The following is a 24,014-nucleotide window of genomic DNA, read 5'->3' as shown; positions in this document are numbered from 1 at the left end:
TCTTAATCTTAAAATAATGAATCCTGTGATACTCCAATACTGAAACTATGTAATGTGCCAAAACAAAAGCATTCGCATTGCTAAACTCACAAACTAGTATTTAGTCACTTAGCCATAATACCGACTTACCTCATAATTTGTAATATTTTACAATTAATAATAAAACTAAGTCTGCCCGAAATGCCTAGCCATGCTAAGCGTTCTAGTGGTACACTCTGTAATCACTATTTTACAACAAGTAAACCACACAATAACCAAATTTCTATAAACTCAGCATTGTAATCCTTATAGAGAATAACATCATAATCTTACTAGAAAATCTACATACGTATCCCTAACAATACAGCTTTACATATACCAACATACGAATAAACAGAAAAAGAATACAGCTTAGAACACAATCACTGAAGCTCTATACTGTTACAATAAACCCATATACAAATCTCAGACACAAATGGACTACGTCACTAAACTGTCTAGATATGTCTGTATACCATACAGACTAAAACTTAACATCAAGAACTTATCATCGACACCAAACCGGTATCAGGGTACAGACCATAATTATAAAATTTAAAAAGAATCAATCATGCATATATAAAGTATTACATAACGTCTGACCCATGACAAAGGCTCAATACAATAGAAAGGGACATATATTTATATATATATACACACACACACCCACACCCACACACCCACATCCACACACACACACCCACACGTACACACACAAATTTTCACAAAATCACATTAATCAGATGCACTGTATGCACAAAGCAAAACAGTATATAAGTATATCTCGTGCAAAAACCCAGCACGTAACATAAATACAAACTAAAACACACTTCATGTAGCAAAGAACTTATTACTCAAGAATCATGTTATACGAGACTGATACACATCAAAATTATACATAAAAAAATCTACTATATTATACCTACATTCTGAAGTGTTATATCTAACATAACGAGACCTTGAGCTCTACATCCACACTTGGATGCCATAAAGTCTCAATGAAAACCAGGAAACCATTCCAAACCCACATTCACAACACTCTCACGACCCCCCCCCCCGAGGGAGGCGAGCCCGCTGTGACCCCCGACTCCCTCCAACCTATGAAAACCCCTTCACTCACTCATTATCAATCACAGATTTACGAGAATCCCTAACGTTAGCATTCTATACCCCTCTGAGAAAGCCTGATCCCACCTCCTCCCATACAAATCTCTGTTACGACACATCGTATGATAGAACGTTACCGCAAGAACCTTCCTTCGCTCTTCACTATCCCCTCTCCCCCTCATCACCCACGACATATATATATAATCTACCATGATATAATCTAAAGCTCTTATGACACCCTCGTCTAACCCACCCATATCTAGACTTAAAGCACGCAAAACCGACACCCCACGGCCCCCCACCCTCTGTACCAACCTACTTAACCAGCACCTAACCTCCTCTAGCCCTTCACAAAAGTAAACTACATGGAACGCTGTCTCATCCCCTCCACAGATACCACACCCCCCACCCTCTACAACCTGTCTGTTTCGTAATATCTCACCAGACGGAAGGATCCCATGCAGAAAACGAAACATTACCTCACGCGTCCGAGGGTTTAACTTCATTTTACTAAATCTAAACCAAATATTCTTCCACGCATACATGGGGAACAAACCCTCAACTGGGACAACGCACCTACCTACAAGTAACCTACACAAAACCCTTATACGAACCTTTCTCAGTTCCCTAACCAACATCACAGCCCTCAAAACTATTTCACATTCCCTCAACTCCATTCCTCGATACCACATACCCAGCCTGTCATGTATCCTTCCCAAACACCCTCGTTCACACCCTCACGCAACACTTCCCATTTAATAAATACACATTTAGCCCTCCGTCTCAAATCCATCAACCCCAACCCACCCTGACTTACAGCATTACAACTTCCCTCCGTAACCAATCACAACGTGAACCCCACAAAAATTTGTACACCCGTCTTAGAATTCCCGCAATCGCTGTCCCTGTAATTGGGAACACAGCTGCAACATGCCAAACCTTACTATACAATAAAATATTCACGACTATCACTTGCTGTATAAGAGTTAGGTGCTGGGGCCTCAGAACACCTAGACGCCCCACGATCCTTTCCAATAACCTATCCGAGTTTTCCTCCCGTGCTGCAACCATGTCATCCTTATAAATAATACAACAAATCTTTAAAGACACCGCCCATTCTTTAACAACATTACATCTCTCCCTCACACCCCCCACCCTAGAACCCAACCCCATGCACCTTGACTTCGCACTATTTACCTGCATACCCGTGGCACTTCCAAATAATTGCACCACCTCGTCCAACACTCCCATTGACATCCCTTCACGAATGAGAACAGTGGTGTCGTCAACATATCCAATTAACCCCGGCCAGGCCCTCCCACCCCCACACTACCCTCACATGGCGTACATAAGCTACGGTCAACCATTCTATAAAAGGGGTCTTGGAAACACGCAAACAGTATTTGGGACATGGGGCATCCCTGTCTAAGGCCTCTACCCATTGCAATTTCCCTCCCCATACACCCATTAATCTGTATCCTCATTTTCGCCCCCTTGTAAAACGTATTTACCCACTCGACTATTTCCTCCCCAAAACCCTGTCTCCTAAGTATAACCTGCAAAGCTCCCCTTTCCACTCTATCATATGCTCCCTGCCCATCTAGAACCAACAAAGCCGCCCCTCCATCCCCACCCTTAGCTTCCACAAAACTTCTCAGTATCCCATGTCCTTCAATCATCGACCTTCCCGGCAACCCAAACTGAGATTTTGACACCACCCTCCCCACAACACATTTGAACCTATTACCTGAAATTTTTGCAAACACCTTACATTCTGCACACATCAGTGATATGGCTCGGTACTCGCAAAGGATGGGCTGCCCCTTGACCTTCGGGACCAACACTACAACTGCTGTTACCTGCTTCTCCCCCAACTTACCCTTCTCCTTCATACGATTAAATAACCTAACTATAAATTCCTTTATCAACGTCCAATGTTGTAAATAAAATTCTACCGGGAGACCGTCAATACCGGGAGCTTTCCCCTTCCTCATTTCCCTTAACGCATTCTTTATTTCCTCTGCCGTAATAGTCCCACCTAAAGCCTTTCGATCACTATTTCCTAAATCACATGTCACATACGTACACACCTTGTCCAATGCCACGTCACCCCCCCCCCCCACTGTTCCAGTACTTCTCGTACCAAGCCTCCGCATACGCACACATCCCCTTCGTGGTTCGTATCTCCTGCCCTACTCTATAATTCCCAACCATCTCCGTTACCTCTAAACATGGCATAGCTGTCACTGCCTGCCTTTGCTTTTGATGCCGCAAAACACACGCTGACAGCTTGTCGCCCCAAAGCACTTCCTCCACCCCTGCCTGCACCCTTACAACTTGAAACCTTTCATTTTGCAACACCCTCAACCTTCCCTTTATTTCAGCTATTTCATCCATAGGAACATTATTCCCACCCACCCCCCTCCCATAGCAACCTCTTAACCTATCCTCTAAATAGTTAGCCAGTCCATATTTTAAATTATTAATACGTTTTCCCTCTCTCACATAAAACTTTCTAATCCTTTCCTTTGCGACACTATCCCACCATGTCACAATGTCATCCACTCCCTGTTCTTCCACACTAAGCTCCCTCCATAGGACTGAAAACCCCTCCAACCCCTCCTCATCACCTAACACACTTATATTTAATTTCCAATAACTTCTATATAAGTCCGCGATCGTCCCCCACCCAACCTCCACCACCACTGCCCTATGATCTGACATTGTAGCCTCAACAGTACTGAAAGATTTCACATCCACTCCCTGAGAAAGGTACACTCTATCTAGTCTCGCAGCATATCCACTCCTAACAAACGTATATTCAGTCTCCCACACCGCCTCCCCAAAGGCATCACATAACCTAACATCCCTTAATAAATCCCTAAGAGCCACAGACATATATCCAGCCCCTCTTGGGTCCACATCAGCCACCCTGATTAAACTATTCCAGTCCCCACCAACTATCGCCACCTCTGGCAGTGCACTTAAGAAAAACACAAGATCCTCACACACAAAATCATTCTTTACCTTTATGTTATTTTCAGCCGGCACATACACACTCACAAAAGACACACGCTTACCCATCCACCACCCATCCACACGCAACACCCTCCCTCCCCCTCCTCCCTCGCTTCTCTGCAAAACAAACGGGCTCGTCTCCCTTATTAAAATTCCCACACCACCTTTTAGACGGGGCGATGGCAGGGTAACTACTCGAAATCCTGCCACCTCCAGCACCCTACCCTCTTTGAAATTGTGCTCCTGCAGGAACACAACATCCACTCTAGATTTATTCAGAAAATTACGAAACCAATCTCTCTTCATACCGCTACATAACCCATTAACATTTACAGACATACACCTAAGGCCTATTAAAGTTTCTACCCCTGCTTCCTCTCATCACTCTTTACAACTCCAGAGCTTGAATTTACGTTCGATACCTTCAGAGTGCTCTCTTTCCCTCCCCCCTTCTTCCGGTGCCTCCTATCATGGCTACCACCACCTACACCACTACCTTCACACTTCACCTCTGTCTGTTTCCCAGGCCTTTGTGCAGGCGTAAGGACGTCATCAGAATCTGATGTAGCCGCCCTCTTTCTCGTGACAGTCATGTTACACATGTCGTGGTCAGATGTTACCTCTCGATGAACCTCCACCTCCACCTGAGAATGGTTTAATGATTCAATGGACGACTCCAAACCACCATCACGTCCCAAATTATCATGTCTCAGACTTTCTGGAAGCGACGATTCTCCGATGACACCACGCTCAGATGTAACGTCCCTCTCTGGCGGTGACAAAGTCTTCAACACCTTCACCAATTCCTCCTCAATCTCAAGAGCCTTCTCCTGTACTTGCTGCTCCTCCTTATCCACAGGAGACGACACCTGATCAGGCAGCTGGGGGCGGGACTCCAACTCACTGCCAGTCCTGTGTGCCTGATTCACTATCTAGCTCCACAAAACACCACGCCCTCCATCCAATGTTTGTTCCTCACCTGCCACCTTTGAAGCAGGGGCTGCGACGTCCAACACAGGTCCAGGCACATGTCTTCGCTTGTCACAGGTCGCCGCTATGTGATCATACTCACCACAGATACAGATACTAATGCCGGAAAAAAAATCCCCCCCAGTACCAACAATACCACCAGTCCGATGACATTCTTCTTTGCAAATATACAGGGTCTAAAGCCAGCAACAAACAACAAAATACCTTTCATCCGTGGACTGCTTGCAGAGGCAAAGGCAATGTTCGTGGCTTTCACTGAGACCCACATAAAGGATCACTTGGACAACGAAATATAGATCCCAGGTTACAACCTATACAGATGTGACAGAGTGAACAGGCAAAAGGGGGGGGTTGGCCTGTACATTGCAGAGTCACTTGTTTGCACAGAACTGCTAAATGCCTCAATTGATGTAGTGGAAGTTTTAGCAGTAAAGGTCGAGAACCAAAACCTAGTCATTGTGGTAGTCTACAAGTCTCCAGATGCAACATCCCAGCAATTCCAGGAACAGCTGTTAAAAATTGACCACTGTCTGGAAAATCTTCCAGCTCCTGCACCCAACATCTTGCTCCTGGGGGTTTCAATTTAAGGCACCTAAAATGGAGGAATATAGCAAATAATATTGTTGCAGTAACAACACCAGGAGGCAGCTATGATGAAAACTCACACTCACACGAGCTTTTAAATCTCTGCACAAAATTCAATTTAAACCAGCAAATAATAGAGCCTACTAGACTGGAGAATACACTAGACCTCATCTTCACTAACAATGATGATCTGATAAGAAATGTCACCATATCAAAAACAATATACTCAGATCACAACATAATTGAGGTTCAGACATGTATGCGTGGAGCCCCAGACCGACATAATGAGATTAGTCACGAGGGAGCATTCACCAAATTCAACTTCAATAACAAAAACATAAAGTGGGACCAAGTAAACCAAGCCCTAACCGATATAAGCTGGGAAGATATACTAAGCAACACAGACTCCAACGTATGCCTAGAACAGATTAACTTGGTGGCACTCGATGTATGCACAAGGCTTATTCCTCTAAGAAAAAGGAGGAGTAGATGTAAAATAGAAAGAGACAGGCGCTCCCTTTACAGGCGACGGAAAAGAATAACAGAGCGGCTAAAAGAGGTCAATATATCTGAAATGCGTAGGGAGACACTGGTCAGAGAAATAGCAAGCATCGAACTCAAGCTAAAGGAATCTTATAGGAGTCAGGAATCGCGGGAAGAACTAAAAGCCATAAATGAAATCGAAAGAAACCCAAAGTATTTCTTCTCCTATGCCAAATCAAAGTCGAGAACAACATCCAGTATTGGGCCCCTACTTAAACAAGATGGGTCCTACACAGATGACAGCAAGGAAATGAGTGAGCTACTCAAGTCCCAATATGACTCAGTTTTTAGCAAGCCGCTAACCAGACTGAGAGTCGAAGATCAAAACGAATTTTTTATGAGAGAGCCACAAAATTTGGTTAGCACAAGCCTATCCGATGTTATCCTGATGCCAAATGACTTCGAACAGGCGATAAATGACATGCCCATGCACTCTGCCCCAGGGCCAGACTCATGGAACTCCGTGTTCATCAAGAACTGCAAGAAGCCCCTATCACGAGCCTTTTCCATCCTATGGAGATGGAGCATGGACACGGGGGTCGTCCCACAGTTATTAAAAACAACAGACATAGCCCCACTCCACAAAGGGGGCAGTAAAGCAACAGCAAAGAACTTCAGACCGATAGCACTAACATCCCATATCATAAAAATCTTTGAAAGGGTCCTAAGAAGCAAGATCGCCACCCATCTAGAAACCCATCAATTACACAACCCAGGGCAACATGGGTTTAGAGCAGGTCGCTCCTGTCTGTCTCAACTATTGGATCACTACGACAAGGTCCTAGATGCACTAGAAGACAAAAATAATGCAGATGTAATATATACAGACTTTGCAAAAGCTTTCAACAAGTGTGACCATGGCGTAATAGCGCACAAAATGCGTGCTAAAGGAATAACAGGAAAAGTTGGTAGATGGATCTATAATTTCCTGAAAAACAGAACACAAAGAGCAGTTGTCAACAGAGTAAAGTCCGAGGCAGCTACGGTGAAAAGCTCTGTTCCACAAGGCACAGTACTCACTCCCATCTTGTTTCTCATTGTCATATCTGACATAGACAAGGATGTCAGCCACAGCACCGTGTCTTCCTTTGCAGACGACACCCGAATCTGCATGACAGTGTCCTCCATTGCAGATACTGCAAGGCTCCAGGCGGACATCAACCAAATCTTTCAATGGGCTGCAGAAAACAATATGAAGTTTAACGATGAGAAATTTCAATTACTCAGATATGGTAAACATGTGGAAATTAAAACTTCATCAGAGTACAAAACAAATTCTGGCCACAAAATAGAGCGAAACACCAACGTCAAGGACCTGGAAGTGATCATGTCAGAGGACATCACCTTCAAGGACCATAACATTGTATCAATCGCAGCTGCTAGAAAAATGACAGGATGGATAATGAGAACCTTCAAAACTAGGGATGCCAAGCCCATGATGACACTCTTCAGGTCGTTTGTTCTATCTAGGCTGGAATATTGCTGCACACTAACAGCACCTCTCAAGGCAGGTGAAATTGCTGACCTAGAAAATGTACAGAGAACCTTCACAGCATGCATAATGGAGATAAAACACCTCAATTACTGGGAGCACTTGAAGTTCCTGAACCTGTGCTCCCTGGAATGCAGGCGGGAGAGATACATGATTATATACACCTGGAAAATCCTAGAGTGACTAGTACCGAAGTTGCTCACAAAAATTACTCACTACGAAAGCAAAAGACTTGGCAGACGATGCAACATCCCCCCAATGAAAAACAGGGGTGTCACTAGCACGTTAAGAGACAATACAATAAGTGTCAGGGGCCCAAGACTGTTCAACTGCCTCCCAGCATACATAAGGGGGATTACCAATAGACCCCTGGCAGTCTTCAAGTTGGCACTGGACAAGCACCTAAAGTCGGTACCTGACCAGCCGGGCTGTGGCTCGTATGATGGATTGAGTGCAGCCAGCAGTAACAGCCTGGTTGATCAGGCTCTGACCCACCATGAGGCCTGGTCACAGACCGGGCCGCGGGGGCGTTGACCCTGGGAACTCTCTCCAGGTAAACTCCAGGTGTATACCAACATTATGTAAGATATTATTATCATACTGTCATAGACACACATGCACACACTGATAGGTGATTTTGCACACGTGGCTGAATCACATTCTATTATCTACAACTATATACAAGTATTTACATGTCTCACTTATGTTTCTAGAATTCCACCACTGTATGATACTCCATAAAGCATGGATTCATACACTGGTGACAAATGAATCATGTGTCATTCCGCTGTTGGGGTTGTTTTGTGGTGGTAACACACACAACACATTTTTCTGCGAATACTTCTTCTTTGGGGTTGGTGGTATTGGTATCAGGTAGTGACAGTTAGGGATGATTTGGTTTGGCACTTTCCCCACTGGCTGTAGTTGTGATTTTGGTTAGGGTACCTGTCGCTGTTGAGGGGCAGGTACAGGTGTGGTATCGTACCTTTTTACGACTGCACCATACTGTTTTACGACATTCAAAATGGAGAATTCTGCAAAACGTTGTCGTTTTTCAGTCTTCATTTCGTACAAATTGAATGCATTGAGCACTGCAATGTCTACAAGGTGGAAAAACTGTTTTATATATCACTTGCGACTCCTACGTACACAGTCAACGAACCCTATCGTCATGTCACACTTGTCAACTAGTCGCATATAGTTCGTATAGTCGACCACAACAGTTGGCTTGACAATATATTCATTGGTGTCCCGGTTCACTTTGTCTGTACCATCTTGTTTCTGTGGATGGTTGACAGCAATGTCACGTCCCGTTTGTCATGCCACGTCAGTGCCATGATGTCATTGGCATGAAACGCTTGCACTGCACCTTCAACACTGCCTCCAATGAACCTTGGCATATGTTTTCTTTTCCTTCTCACTGTTCCACATATATCAGAATTGTTCGCACATAGGAAATCAGCGAGCATAGGTCTTGTATACCAGTTGTCTGTGCACAATGTATGGCCCTTGCCAAGGTATGGTTCTATCACTTTGCAAACAACATCACCGGATATGTCCAACATCCGTCTGTCATCATCGAGTGTGTTTCTCCCGGTGTATACAATGACATCCAACACAAGACCACTCTCACAGTCACACATAAAAAGTTTTATACCAAAGTGATTACGTTTGCTCAGTATATATTCCTCTTCAAGGGGGGCTCCTTGGCGTGGTGAAGAGGCTCTTGGTCTGAGGAATTAGACCTGTCGGTCTTCTTCCTCAGACCGAACCTAATTACCCCCCAATCTCCCCTCCCCTATCCCATCCTCCCCATCCTCCCCTTTTTCCTTTCCTATTCCCTCCTCCCCACCCCTCCCTTTTGCCCTTTCTCTTTTTGGCCTTTGGGATTTCTCCCACAGGCACGCTAGTTCCTAGGTAGGGGAAAGGATACCGGGGTCTATCCCATTCCGTTGAGGTTCTTGGCGGTGGCGTAGTTTGCCGTGGAATCTGGATCGCCTGGGGATGTCCCGATCCCTCTCCGGTATCCCGGAGTAGCTTTGGGTGTCTTTCGGGCGACGGGTGTATCTCTGGAAGCCACCTTTCGGATTCCGGGGATGGTGGCCGAAGGAGGTATGATTTGTGGTGGATATCCGGCCGCCCTCTCTTTTGTCCGCCGAGGTAGCTCGGCAGATGTGAGGTTGCTATCCCGGATTGTTAGTTTACTAGCATAATGGGTAGGGTATGGCACGGGTTCCACGCTGCATCTGCGCTACTTGCGGTGCTGAGGTACTCTTGGGCGTGGAGGGAGATTTCTGGCCCTTTCATTCCTCCTAGGAACTATCCCTCCCCAGTCCCCCCTTTTTTTATTCTTATTTTTATTTTTATTTTCTTCTTTCTTTTTTTTTTCTTAAAAACAAAAAGAAAGAAGTAACCTAACCATGGCAGCCCTAGTCCATGAACCTACTACCCCCGGGCCCCTTCTTGATACCGCACCCCGTTCTTACCCCGCCTCGTCTTTGGACCACTCTTCAGACACTCCTCATGCCTCTGTACCTATTGCCGGTGCTGTTTCCTCACCCGCTTCAGGTACTGAGGCCTCGACTGACTCCGATTTATCGGACCTTCGCTCTCATCTGACTATGCTTCCGGCCTCTCCCTCTACGGTGCGGCAATTTTCAAATCGCCAACCCGTTCCACGTCGGACCAACTCTGGTCCCACGCCTAAACGCCAATGACAATTACCTGCTGATGATACTTCTCCACCTTCTCGTTCTTCTCGGAAACGATCGACACGTCCTTCACTACCTTTCCACGCTCAGTTTCAGACTGAACAATGGACTAAATTCTTCACTTTACGACCGACTTCCTCTACTGCCTATCTTTCTGACCACAGTATTGGCAAGGCACTCCTACGCCATGTTGGTAAAGATATTTCTTTTCATGCTCTTAAGAGCGGTACGCGCATCATTACCGTACAGAATGCTACCCAGGTTCATGAGCTCTCTCGTCTTTCCCATATCGATACTGTTCCTGTCACTCTTGAAAAACATCATTCCCTCAATTCTTGTAGAGGTACCGTCAGTCTACCCCATACCATAGTTCAACAAAATTTCCAGACATGTGGCACTGACATTCTTGAACAGCTGGAACTCCAAGATCTCCCAATCCTCAAGGTAGACACTTACGTTCTTCCTGCCTGAGGGCGGAGACGATACCCTAGCAATGTGGCTCGTTTAACTTTTGACAGCCGAGAACACCCATCCTCAGTTTATATAGCAGGACATCGGTTACAAGTTCGAAAGGTGATCCCTACACCACTACAGTGTAGAAATTGCTGGCAATTTGGCCATCCAGCGAAATATTGCAGATCTATCGCCGAATGCCCAGTCTGTGGTGCCGATGACCATTCTAATACGTCTTGCAATCGATCTCCCTCTTGCCTTAACTGTCATGAGGCTCACCCTTCGTACTCTCGCCATTGTCAAGTATATTTAAACGAGCGGGAAATCCATTACCTCAAAGAGACAGAAGGTCTCCCTTATGCCATGGCAGTTTCTCATCTCCACCTCCAAGGGAGACTCCCACGTGTTTCTTATTCCCGTGTTTCAAAACGTCCCCCCACTTCTGGTATCCCATCTTCCACACCCACCTCTGTGGTTACCTTTCCCATAGTCACTCCTGTATCTAATCCTTTTGCTGTCCTCGGCTCAGACGTCCCTACTTCAACGCCTCAGTCTAATCTCGCTTCTTCGAGTTCTCTCTCACAAGCCTCAGTATCGACGAGACCTTGTACGACACCTCCTCCCAATCGTCCCTCTACTTCTCAAAAGTCAAAAAAAAGGTCCGTTAACACATCCTACCCATCTTCCACCTCCTCATTTTACCCTCCCTGTCTCTGTCCCTGGTTCTCCCCCTCTCACTGGCTCAGTTACTAGTGTAGAGGTTCACCCTCCTCCTCGTACTGTACCTTCCTCCCCTGTTCCCTCCCAAGTTTCTTCCTCTTCTGCCACCTCCCAGGTTCCTGCCTCTTCTGTCCCCTGCCACGCTTCTCCAGTTCCCTCCACCCTTTTCCCCCCCCTACCTTGGTACAGTCCAATACAGTTCCAATCTTTACTCATCCTCCCCCTACCATTTCCAATATTGTCTCCCATACGACGTCTCTGAATTCAGAAACACTTGAAGCAATCTCTGAATATTGCAGAGACCAAACCATCAATGGACACTGATCCACCTTCCACTCTTTCTCTCTCCTCTGCTCCATCTGCGCAACTCCTTTCTTCACAGTGCACCGTTCCTTCGCTGCTTGAACGTTTTCCACTGCCTCCGCATGTAGACTTTTCTAACCCCTCTAGTCCATAGGAACCCTTACCTGCGGATTTCAAGTATCTTTATCATTGCCAATCATGGCCTATTTACAGTGGAATATACGCGGCCTCAGGGGTAATCGGGGTGAGCTTCAGATGTTACTCTCCCAGTTTGCCGCTGTTGGTGTTTGCTTACAGGAACCATTTCTCCCATCTCAGGCTATAATTTATTGTATTCTTCAGATCCTTTTCCTGATGGGACCTTTAATGAAAGTGCCCTTCTTCTACGCACTGATATTCCGTACCATCAGCTATTTGTTCATACTTCGCTGCATTAAACAGCAGCCCGTATCCACTTACATAGGTGGTATACACTCTGTTCTTTATATCTCTCTCCTTCCCGGGCATTATCTATTCTGGATATTGCCTTCCTTGTTTCGTCATTACCGCCACCAATTCTGTTACTTGGTGATTTTAATGCCAACCATTTCCTCTGGGGGGGGGTCTCACTGTGATTCCCGTGGAATTCAGTTAGAGGCTTTTCTTGCCACCCACCCCCTCCATGTTTTAAATACAGGTACTCACACCCATTTTGATCCTCGGACTCATACTCTCTCTTGCATCGATCTCTCAGTCTGCTCTTCCTCCGCCGCATTAGACTTCACTTAGTCTGTTCTCCCGGACTTACATGACAGTGATCATTTCCCAATCATTCTTACTTCCCCTTCATATTCGCCACCTCTTCGCACCCCACGCTGGCAATTTAATTGGGCAAATTGGAACCTTTACTCACACCTAACTGTTTTTAAAGAGGTTCCTTCTTCGTCCTCCATCGATGAGCTTTTACACCTCTTCTCGTCCTCCGTTTTCACCGCAGCTTCTCATTCTATACCCCAAACTTCGGGCAGGCATTCTCAGAAATGCGTGCCTTGGTGGTCTCCTGCTTGTGCTCGTGCAGTACGTTTGAAACGCGCTGCATTGGGCAGGTACCGGTACAATAGAACCACAGAAAGACTCCTTGATTTTAAACAGAAGCGTGCGATCGCTCGCCGTGTCATCCGTGACACTAAACGCACTTGCTGGCGAGATTATGTCTCCACCATCACCTCTGCTTCCTCTATGAGTGCAGTCTGGAAAAAAGTACGAAAACTGAGTGGTAAATATTCTCCTGACCCGGCTCCTGTTCTGCGGGTTGCCGGTGTTGATATAGCAAACCCACTAGATGTTGCCAATGAAATTGGCAATCATCTGGTCCGTATTTCTCAGGGACTCCATCTATGCCCCTCATTTCTTTCCTCAAAGTCTGCCAGAGAGTTAGCACCCTTGGACTTTTCTTCTCTCAGAGAAGAACAGTATAATGTGCCTTTTACACTTCAAGAACTGGAGGCAACACTCTCAGCTTGTCGATCATTCGCAGCTGGGCCCGACGACATTCATATTCGTATGCTACAACATTTACATCAGTCAGCCCTTGCAGTCCTATTACGCCTTTACAATCTTATTTGGTCACAAGGAGTTCTTCCACAGCTGTGGAAATCCGCCATTGTTCTCCCTTTCCGCAAACCAGGCACTACGGGACATGAAACCTCCCACTATCGTCCCATTGTTCTTACCAGTGCAGTTTGCAAAGTAATGGAACGCCTAGTAAATAGACGTTTAGTGTGGTATTTAGAGACACACAACAGTCTCTCCACTCGTCAATATGGCTTTCGTAAGGGACGTTCTACCATAGACCCTTACTACGCTTGGATACGTATGTTTGTAATGCCTTTGCGAATAACCACTCAGTTATTGCCATATTGTTTGGACTTGAGAAGGCATATGACACAACTTGGAGGTATAATATTTTAGCCCAAGCCCACTCCTTAGGCCTTCGAGGCAATCTACCATCCTTCCTTAAGAACTTTTTAACTGACAGGCATTTCCGTGTTCGGGTTAATAATGTGCTCTCCCCAGACTTTATCCAAGCTGAAGGTGTCCCCAAGGGATGTGTTTTGAGTACAACACTTTTTCTCCTTGCTATTAATGATTTGGCCTCTAGTCTTCCATCAAATATTTGGTCATCACTCTATGTTGATGACTTCGCTATTGCCTGTGCAGGTGCTGACTGTCACCTCATTACAGTTTCTCTCCAACATGCAGTCGACCGTGTTTCCAAATGGGCCACCACACGTGGGTTTAAATTTTCCAGCACTAAAACCCACCAAATTACTTTCACTAGACGCTCTGTCATCTCCAATCATCCTTTGTACCTCTATGGCTCCCGTATCCCTGAACGTGATACAGTCAAGTTTCTGGGCCTCCTCTTTGATCGTAGGTTATCCTGGAAACCTCACATTACCTCTCTGAAGGCAACTTGTCACAGCCGGCTGAACCTTCTTAAAACCCTTGCTCATCTTTCATGGGGAGCTGATCGTCGAACCCTCCTTCGCCTACATTCCACCCTTATTTTATCGAAACTTGATTATGGTGACCACATCTATTCAGCGGCATCTCCTGCTACTCTCTCTAGCCTTAACCCCATTCATCACCAAGGATTACGTTTATGCCTTGGTGCTTTTCGCTCTTCCCCTGTCGAGAGCCTCTATACAGAAGCGAACGTTCCATCCTTATCCGATCGCCGTGATGCCCATTGCCTGCGCTACTATGTACGCTCTCATGATCTCCGCAATCCTTCCATTTATAGAATGGTCACTGATATTAGTAGACATTCTTTATTTGTTCGCCGCCCCTGTTTACTCTGTCCCTTCTCTCTTCGTCTTCATTCGCTCTTGTCTTCTCTTCAACTACCACCTTTCTATGTACATGTAGCATCTCACTTTTCCCTACCCCCCTGGGAAATTCCAGCTGTTTGAGTCTGTTCTTTCTCCCTCCCTTGCTCGAAAGCCCAACTGTCTATGGTCGCTTCCCGCTCTCTTTTTCTTGACCACTTTCACTCTCATTCTCATGCCATTGCTGTGTACACAGATGGCTCTAAGTCTTCTGACGGCTTAGGATTCGCAGCAGTGTTTCCGGACAGCGTCGTACAAGGGCATTTACTATCTTCGGCTAGTATTTTTACTGCTGAATTATATGCCATCCTTACAGCTCTTATCCGTATTGCATCTATGCCTGTGTCATCATTTGTGGTTGTCTCAGACTCCCTTAGTGCTTTACAGGCTATACAAAAATTTGATACACCTCACCCCTTAGTCCTCCGTATCCAACTTTGGCTACACCGCATCTTTACCAAGCATAAAGATATTGTTTTTTGTTGGGTCCCTGGTCATGTTGACGTACAGGGCAATGAACAGGCAGACACTGCTGCGCGGTCAACAGTACATGACCTACCAGTTTCTTATAGAGGTATTCCATTTACGGACTATTTTGCTGCAATATCTTCCCACCTTCACACCCGTTGGCAACAACGTTGGTCTACTATGCTCGGCAACAAACTTCAATCTATTAAACCGAGTATGGGTTACTGGCCGTCTTCTTATCACCAGTGTCGAGGTTGGGAGACTACTCTCTCCCGTCTTCGCATTGGCCATACTAGTCTTACTCATGGATATCTCATGGAGAGGCGTTTTGCTCCTCTCTGTGAGAATTGCCAAGCTCCGTTATCAGTCAGCCACATTCTGTTGGACTGCCCACTTTATCAACGAGCACGCAGAATTTACCTCTGTTGTCGTCTTCGCTCCGCTGCTCTCTTTACCTTCCCTTCTCGCTGATGGACCCACGTTTCATCCAGACTCTCTCATTGACTTTTTGACAACAACTGACTTACTTCACAAATTCTGATACCTTCAGCCCTTTCTACTTCAATCTCTTGCTACCCTCTACCCCCGTACTATCCCCTGCCCCGCTGTTTTCTGTAACCTGCTGATCATCCCTCCTCCCTTCTGCCATCCAATACCCTCGCTTCCTTCCCTACCCTGCAGCGCTGTATAGCCCTTGTGGCTTAGCGCTTGTTTTTTGATTATAATAATAATAATCAGTATATATTGCTTGAATGACAAGCGTCCCTGGAACAGAATCAAGGACTCGCCAACAACAATGTTCTTGAAGGGATAAAAGTATGCACTGAATTTCTGCTTCAAATACATAAACACCTCCCGGATTTTGTATGGGTCATTTCTGTTTGGCATATTCCTGTTTGAGAAGTGCAACATTCGTAGAAACAGAGTGAATCTGTTGCAGGGAAGGAGGTCACGGAAGACTGGAGCACTGATGAAGTGGTCTGTGGACCAGTAGTTTGCTATATTGTTCTTATAGGTATGTGGCATAAGCATGACAGTGGCAAGGAATAAATACATTTCAGCCACTGTTGTGTCTTTCCACCTGTGCAGCCATGACGATTCTCCAACCTCTGCTGTGTTGTCCATGACATATCGGTAATAATTGTTCGTCTGGGTCACTATCAAGTTCTTTATTGGCTCGTCAAAGTATAACTGGAAAAAATCTAACTCTGTAGATTCATTCGTTATGGGACATTCTGGCTGGATGCCACTTAAACTCGCATCAAAATCAAAAGGCTGTGGCACGAATATACTTTGTGTCCAGTTCCACTCACGGTCACATGGTGCAGAGTGGACCTATGGCATGGGGTGAGGGGGAGCAGGAGGAGGGACAGGAGTGGAGGCAGCACATGGTTGAAGGGGTGCTGGGCAGTCCTTTGTCTGTCCACCCACTGAGCCATGTGGTCCAGGCACCGTGCCACCCACCACTACTTCCTGCATCCCCACATATTCACTTTCATGATCACTATCAGTGGCCGGGGTTTTGGATCATGATCTGCCATAACCTTTGGGGACTGCATATGGCACACTGCCTGAACGTAGGCAACGACGCCTAAAAGTACGCTTCACTAGTGAATAATGAGCTTCACTATCACTAGACGAATCCTTGAATGGCATAAAATCAATCTCATCATCACTTACATCACTTTCACTATCACTAAAACACCGGGAAAATGATAGTTTCCTCTTGCAAAGTTGCCTATGGGTAACACTCACTACTCCAGAGGTGCTTGGCCCAGGGTCTTGTGTGGCCACACTGGCCACCCCAGAAGTGCTTGGTCTAGAGTCTGCTGTGGCCACACTGGCTACCTCAAAGGTGCTTGGCCCAGGGTCTGGTGTGGCCACCCCAGAGGTGATGGGCTGAGGGTTATCTGAGTTATCGTCAATATTTTCACTAATTTATTGTTTATTAGTAGCCACATTGGTGTCAAATCCACTAAACTCACGTTCTACATCACTTTCTTCAAATAGTAGAGTGTTAATGCGATGAGGCGTGAGTAAATCATGAGGATGTACCATGATGTTGACCCAAGATGGAGCTGAATGTCACTGGTCCTACCATACGGTACCCAGGTGTCCCCCATTTTTTCATTCAGCTCACACTGAGTGCACAGACCCATTCTCTCGTGTCTAGGCGACTCAGGCTTATCCGCCAATTTTGAAGGAATGAAAAATAAAACGTATATATACGTTCGAGGCGCTAATGGTAAGAACGTCTATTACGTTTTAGGGGTTAATATTGTTTAAGTCATATTAGATGATTTGTGCTAGACAAATTAGCAATAGAGTTGATATTAGTGTCATATTGAAGGAGTATCTTGTCCTGCCTCCACACAAACTCTCCTGCCTCTCTCATATACCAACAAAAGTCTTCAGTAAAGGTAAAACTGATTTAAATGTTCATTAATCCATTAAAATTAGTGCTTTATATTTATTTCTCATTGTTTTCTGTGTGTAAAAATATAGTATTTACTCAATAAAAATATAAATTTTTGTGAATATTTTGGAGAAATTTTCTCCAGGAGGGGGGTATCAGCCCCCTTCAGCCCCTTTCAACCCTGAGGAGCCCAGCCCTCTCAGAAGGGGCAAGCATCTTGTTTACTGCTACAGCAAGTAACTGATCCCTGAAGCAGTACAAGTATGTGACGTGGTCAAGCGACCGCCGCTCCTTGCCAGAGTCAAGTGTTGCAAAGTGTAGTTTAATAAAGGATAGTCCATCTCTTACCTTAGCAGGACAATTAAGGAAAATCCTGCTCCCACTTTATTACCATGGTAAAGATAGTGTACATTGTTGTCTATGCTTAAGACAGCAAGAATCAAACATTCTGCTTTGCTTCATGGAAGAAGTGGCAAGGAAGCAAAAGTACTAGGTCAGCTTTTCCTTTATGTTCGAGGGGCATTGGAGTGGCATAGGATGCTGTGAGGTCGGATTACTTTTGACTCTACTGAGAGTCACACTGACGCCAGGATAACCAACAAAGAACACTGATCCATGCGTTAGTGTGAACAAAGTGTCTCACAAAACAATAAACACTTACAGAGAAGTGTGATCAGCTTCTTCAGTGATAAGACTGTGATCAATAAAGACAAACCTTGTGGAACATAGTGTACCAGTGTGCATATTCCTAGACTATGTATGACGTGGACATCCAAGGACACTTCAGCTTCTATCAAGTCACCAATATCTGTCGAGGGTGTAAAGAACACCATAGCTCATGCTACAAGAGCAAGGTGGGTTATTAATTTCTTGTTGTACAGGGGACTGCGCAGTTCTTGTGTAGCAAGGAGTTTGTAATCATCCTATAGTCAGCAGTGAGGTGTGGACTTTTGAGTCCACACAAGTACGTAAGTCAGCCATCAGTGAATGAAATATGCTGACATAACACCCCCTAGGGGTAATTTATTATTAACATATACATTTACAGCCCGTTGTGAAGTGGATAATATAGCTTCTCAAGACCTCGTCTGCAGGGGCGGCTGTGGACGATGAGCTGTCTTATCAGCTAAGTACTCCATATATTTAATCTTTAACCTTAGCTGGTAAACCATTTCTCAACAAATATTTTTGGGTGAAATGGATTAATTGGATTTACATTATTTCTTATGGGAAATATTGCTTCAACTTTAGGCCATTTCGACTTTAGGCCTAGCTCCTGGAACGGATTATGGCTGAAACACGGGGTTCCACCATGTCTTTGCATATGTCAGTAGCTACAACATCAACAACAAAGCACCAATAACATCAACAACAACATCTACATTAACGTCTTCATCAATAATGTCAACATCAACAAGAAAAGGGATGAACATTAACAAATGTCTACACCAAAAATGTCAACACTAGCAACATTAACACTAACACACCTCCAGTGTCATCAGCAGCAATGTCAACACAGATATATTAATTTAGTTAACAATAACAACAAAAATATTAACACAATGATTGTATTGTCTGTAATAACATCAGTAACAGCAACTCACTTAGGCTGTAGTCGTTGTAGGACATCATCGGAAGTGGTGGTTGTGTCATCATGATCGTAGTGGTGGTAGAGTTCCAGGTCGGTGCACTGATGTTGATGACAGATGAGGACATCCAGTAGGTCTCGCAGGCCAGGCATGTCATTAGGTTCACTCTTCATATTAATGTGCACCTTGACTGGTCTGAGGTGTGGTAAGAGAGCTTTGTAACTCTCTATTCGATGATCATTGACTACAATATTTTCAATATTTTCCTGTACGATTCTCACAATCCTCACAGGTTTAAAAATTAATTTGCGTAAAGTTTTAGTAGTGCTTAAGGGAGCTATTTCTCTAGCTACATTATCATTGCATTTGGTATTCTCAAGGAGATCGAGCCACTGATCATGGTCCTTCATACCAGATTCGTGCAATAGATGGACAGTGTCACTGACGGTCGCTTCAGGAACCTGATCTAATAATAAGTGCAGCAGTCCAGCCATATGAAACAGAACGTTGTAGTACTTGGTCATGTCTACTATGGCTCCTCCAACGCTCTGTTCTAACACTTCCCTGATACTTGAAGAAAATTGTGGTGTAACTGAGGCTGCATTAAGTTGTGCTGATGTAGGTGATATACATGAAGGTGATGCTGATGAAGGAACAACTGATGTAGGTGATGGTTTAGGTGCCGCTAAATTAGGTGAGGTTGGTAAAGGAGAGGCCAGAGTAGGTGAAAGTTGAGTATGTGATGGTGATAAAGTGGTGGTAGGTGACTGGGAAGACAAAGATGGTTTTGCGTGCTGGGTACACAAAACTGGGAGTGGGGAAGAATGTAACTGGTACTTGAATGTCAGCACAATATGCATAGCACCGAAGAAGTCATGTATTCCTTTGTGGGGTGCACAATATTTCTCCTCGATGCCTAACCAAGTCCAGGTTGGCTTCAAACACAAAAATGCAGAAAGTATCTCATCATAAGGTATATCACGTTTGTTACAAGCAGATATCATTTGTTTTACTTCTTCTTCCTCAAAGGTCAACTGGTTATGTGAAAGACTTTTAAGTGACATCATGTATATTATCAGCAATATTTCTTGAACCCTCTGTTTAAGGACTGTTTCATTCATAGTTTTGGTCAATGAACAGTGTTTCAGTCTCTCTAATAACTTACGTTGACACAGTTGATGTATTTCGTGGTAGAGCTCTGTTTGTGTTGTCATCATGTTTAGTTCATCACCTGTCTGGTCCCAGAGGTAAACGAAAAATGTTAAATTCATTGGCAATCGTAGGTGTTCATGAAGGCCTTCAGACACTTTTACCTTATTTACCAGTTCTTCTGTGTTTCTATTACTCTTCGTGTGCTTAATTATCTCCTGGTGTGTCAGACGCACAAACTCTGGCATATGTTTTTCTGTTATGCCTCGCAGTTCTACATTTGTCACTTCATATTCTTCAGGGAGCCTCAACCTGAACAATTCGACTTTTTCAGGTCTTGAGGTGCAAATAAAAGTTGTGTAAAGAGAGTTTTGGAATTCATGTAAAAGACTTTTGACTAATGCGCTAGAGTTGTCGTTGAGTTCATCCAGACTGTCAATTATTATCAAGATTTTAAAAAGCTTTAATATTCTTTGCAGAACGTTTCTGAATTTTTCCGAGACATTTTTCATTAGGCGGTCTAGAAGATCCTGGTAGGAGTTCATGGTAGGGTCTCTGCATTGTACCCACAGCAGGAGTTCGTAATTATCTAAGCCTATGATTTGTCCTTGACAACCCTGTGTCCATTCTTTTATTACCAGCATCACTAGAGTGGTCTTGCCACTCCCTGCTATACCTTCAAGCAGGAGCATTTGAGGACGTGAAGAGAAACACTGTTGTTGTGTAGCAGAGCTTACAGAGGATGACACAGATGTTGTCTGTACAAGTTTGAGAAGATCTCGATAATCTATATGTTCACCTTGACCTCTGCGTTTTCCTTGCATGATTTCAACATCGACAAAAATTTTGCCTACTTCTAGTTGAAAGTCTTTTGTGATAAAAGACAATGGGTTGATAAAAATTCTCTTTTGGAAGATCTCCTTTAGTTGATCACAACTATTATTAATGATAACATATTTTAATTCATCACTACAGTACTTCAATATGTCTTCCACTCCAAGAATCTCATTCATGATGTTGTCCAGGTCTTCATGCATCTCCTTGATAATACAGTCCACTACAACCTCATTTTGCCCATACCGCTTTCCAGATGTCTTCAGACACCCGGTTAACAGCTCCCGAAGCTTTCTTATGTATTCATAATAAACTTCATCGGGAATTACAAGTAGACCGTGAAGAGCATCGTTCCGCATGTCTTTTATAGCAGTGATGTAGTACTCCAGTTCTGTACTTTGAGTGATCCATTTTTCATCACTAAAAGAAGCTACATTTTCACAGGCTAGTTTGATGCTCAGACAGAGCAATGGGACGTCAAACCCTGTTCCATCTGGACTAGCATTAATCAGTTTCTTTTGCGTTTTATTAAACCTTCTTTCCTTACTTGGGAGTTTTAAGTAATTTGCGGTTGATTTATGATTCAAGTTTTTTAGGTATTCATCCAATTTTGTATTAGGGAGCTTATCCGGAGTTCCCCAGCAAAATGTTTTATACAAGACTCTCCTGCCACACAGATTCAAAGCTTTAATGAATCGGAATCCATTATATTCCTCCAGAGTTTTCGCAGCCATGGTACATTAGCAGGATGAACTGAGATATAAAAATTCTTGTGAGAGAACTCCTATTGCTTCTTCAGATTATTTTGCTCACGAAGCTACTAATGCTTCTGAAAATAATGCTTCAGACAATATTTTTGTTGTCTTGCAGATAATGCTGCTGATGGAACTCTGTTGTTTCTACAGATTACGTTGCTAACGGAACTATTGATAATTATGCAGATAATACTGATGACGGAGATATTATCGAATCTGCAGATAATGCTGCTTGTGGAACTGCTATTGTTTCTGCAAATAACACTGCTGATGGACCTCGTGTTCCTTCTGCGAATAAGACTGCTGATTGTGCTACTGTTACACCAGCAGAAAATGTTGCTGATGCAGCTCCCGCTGCTCCTGCATACATACTTGCTCACGCAGGTGCTGTTCCTTCAGTGGATAATACTGCTGATGGAGGGGCTGCTGACGATACTCCTCATATTTCTGCAAAAGACCACGACAGTTGAAATTATAAAATTAATAATGAACACATGTATAATATTACAAGTGAGAGACTAAACATTTGTAATATTAAAGTAACTAACTGAAACATGTGTAATATTACAAATAACTGACTGAAACATGTGTAATATTACAAGTAATAGACTGAAACATGTGTAATATTACAAGTGACTGGTTCAAACATGAGTAATATTAAAAGTGACAGGCTAAACATATGTAATAATACAAGTAACTAACCGAAACATGTGTAATATGACAAATAACTGACTGAAACATGTGTAATATTACAAGTAATAGACTGAAACATGTGTAATATGACAAATGACTGACTGAAGCATGTGTAATATTAAAAGAGACTGACTGAAACATGTGTAATATTACAAGTGACTGATTGAAACATGTGTAATATTACAAGAGACTAACTGAAACATGTGTAATATTGCAAGTGACTGGTTTAAACATGTATAATATTACAAGTGACTGAAACATGTAAAATATTACAAGTGAATGGTTGAAGCATGTATAATATTAAAAGTGACTGACTGAAACATCTATAATATTGCAAGTGACTGAAACATGTAAAATATTACAAGTGACAGACTGAAACATGTGTAATATTGCAAGTGACTGACTGAAACATGTGTAATATTGCAAGTGACTGATTGAAACATGTGTAATATTGCAAGTGACTGACTGAAACATGTGTAATATTACAAGTGACAGACTGAAACATGTGTAATATTACAAGTGACAGACTGAAACATGTGTAATATTACAAGTGACTGACTGAAACATGTGTAATATTACAAGTGACAGACTGAAACATGTGTAATATTACAAGTGACAGACTGAAACATGTGTAATATTACAAGTGACTGACTGAAACATGTGTAATATTACAAGTGACAGACTGAAATATGTGTAATAATACAAGTGGCAGACTGAAACATGTGTAATATTACAAGTGACAGACTGAAACGAGTGTAATATTACAAGTGACTGAAACATGTGTAATATTACAAGTGACAGACTGAAACATGTGTAATATTACAAGTGACAGACTGAAACATGTATAATATTGCAAGTGACTGATTGAAACATGTGTAATATTACGAGTGGCTGACTGAAATATGTGTAATATTACAAGTGACTGACTGAAACGAGTGTAATATTACAAGTGACAGACTGAAACATGTGTAATATTACAAATGACTGAAACATGTGTAATATTACAAGTGACTGACTGAAACGAGTGTAATATTACAAGTGATTGAAACATGTGTAATATTACAAGTGACTGACTGAAACGAGTGTAATATTACAAGTGACTGAAACATGTGTAAAATTACAAGTGACTGACTGAAACGAGTGTAATATTACAAATGACTGAAACATGTGTAATATTACAATTGACAGACTGAAACATGTGTAATATTACAAGTGACTGACTGAAACGAGTGTAATATTACAAATGACTGAAACATGTGTAATATTACAAGTGACAGACTGAAACATGTGTAATATTACA

General features: G+C 43.5%; 1 protein-coding gene across 3 annotated transcripts in view; it reads right to left on the bottom strand.

The window, feature by feature from the left end:
• Positions 1-24,014, bottom strand: part of LOC128685852 (uncharacterized) — a 106,846-nt gene that overhangs the window by 62,693 nt on the left and 20,139 nt on the right. For all 3 annotated transcript variants that reach the window (XM_070089525.1, XM_070089523.1, XM_070089524.1), the window contains exon 2: positions 19,299-22,468. In XM_070089525.1, coding sequence (XP_069945626.1) covers positions 19,299-22,000 — 2,702 coding nt within the window. In that variant the 5' untranslated portion in view covers positions 22,001-22,468. The remainder of the gene's footprint in view (positions 1-19,298; positions 22,469-24,014) is intronic.

Source organism: Cherax quadricarinatus, chromosome 28 (genome assembly GCF_038502225.1).
Source record: "Cherax quadricarinatus isolate ZL_2023a chromosome 28, ASM3850222v1, whole genome shotgun sequence".
NCBI lineage: Eukaryota > Metazoa > Arthropoda > Malacostraca > Decapoda > Parastacidae > Cherax > Cherax quadricarinatus.
This window is presented reverse-complemented; position numbering and strand designations above follow the sequence as displayed.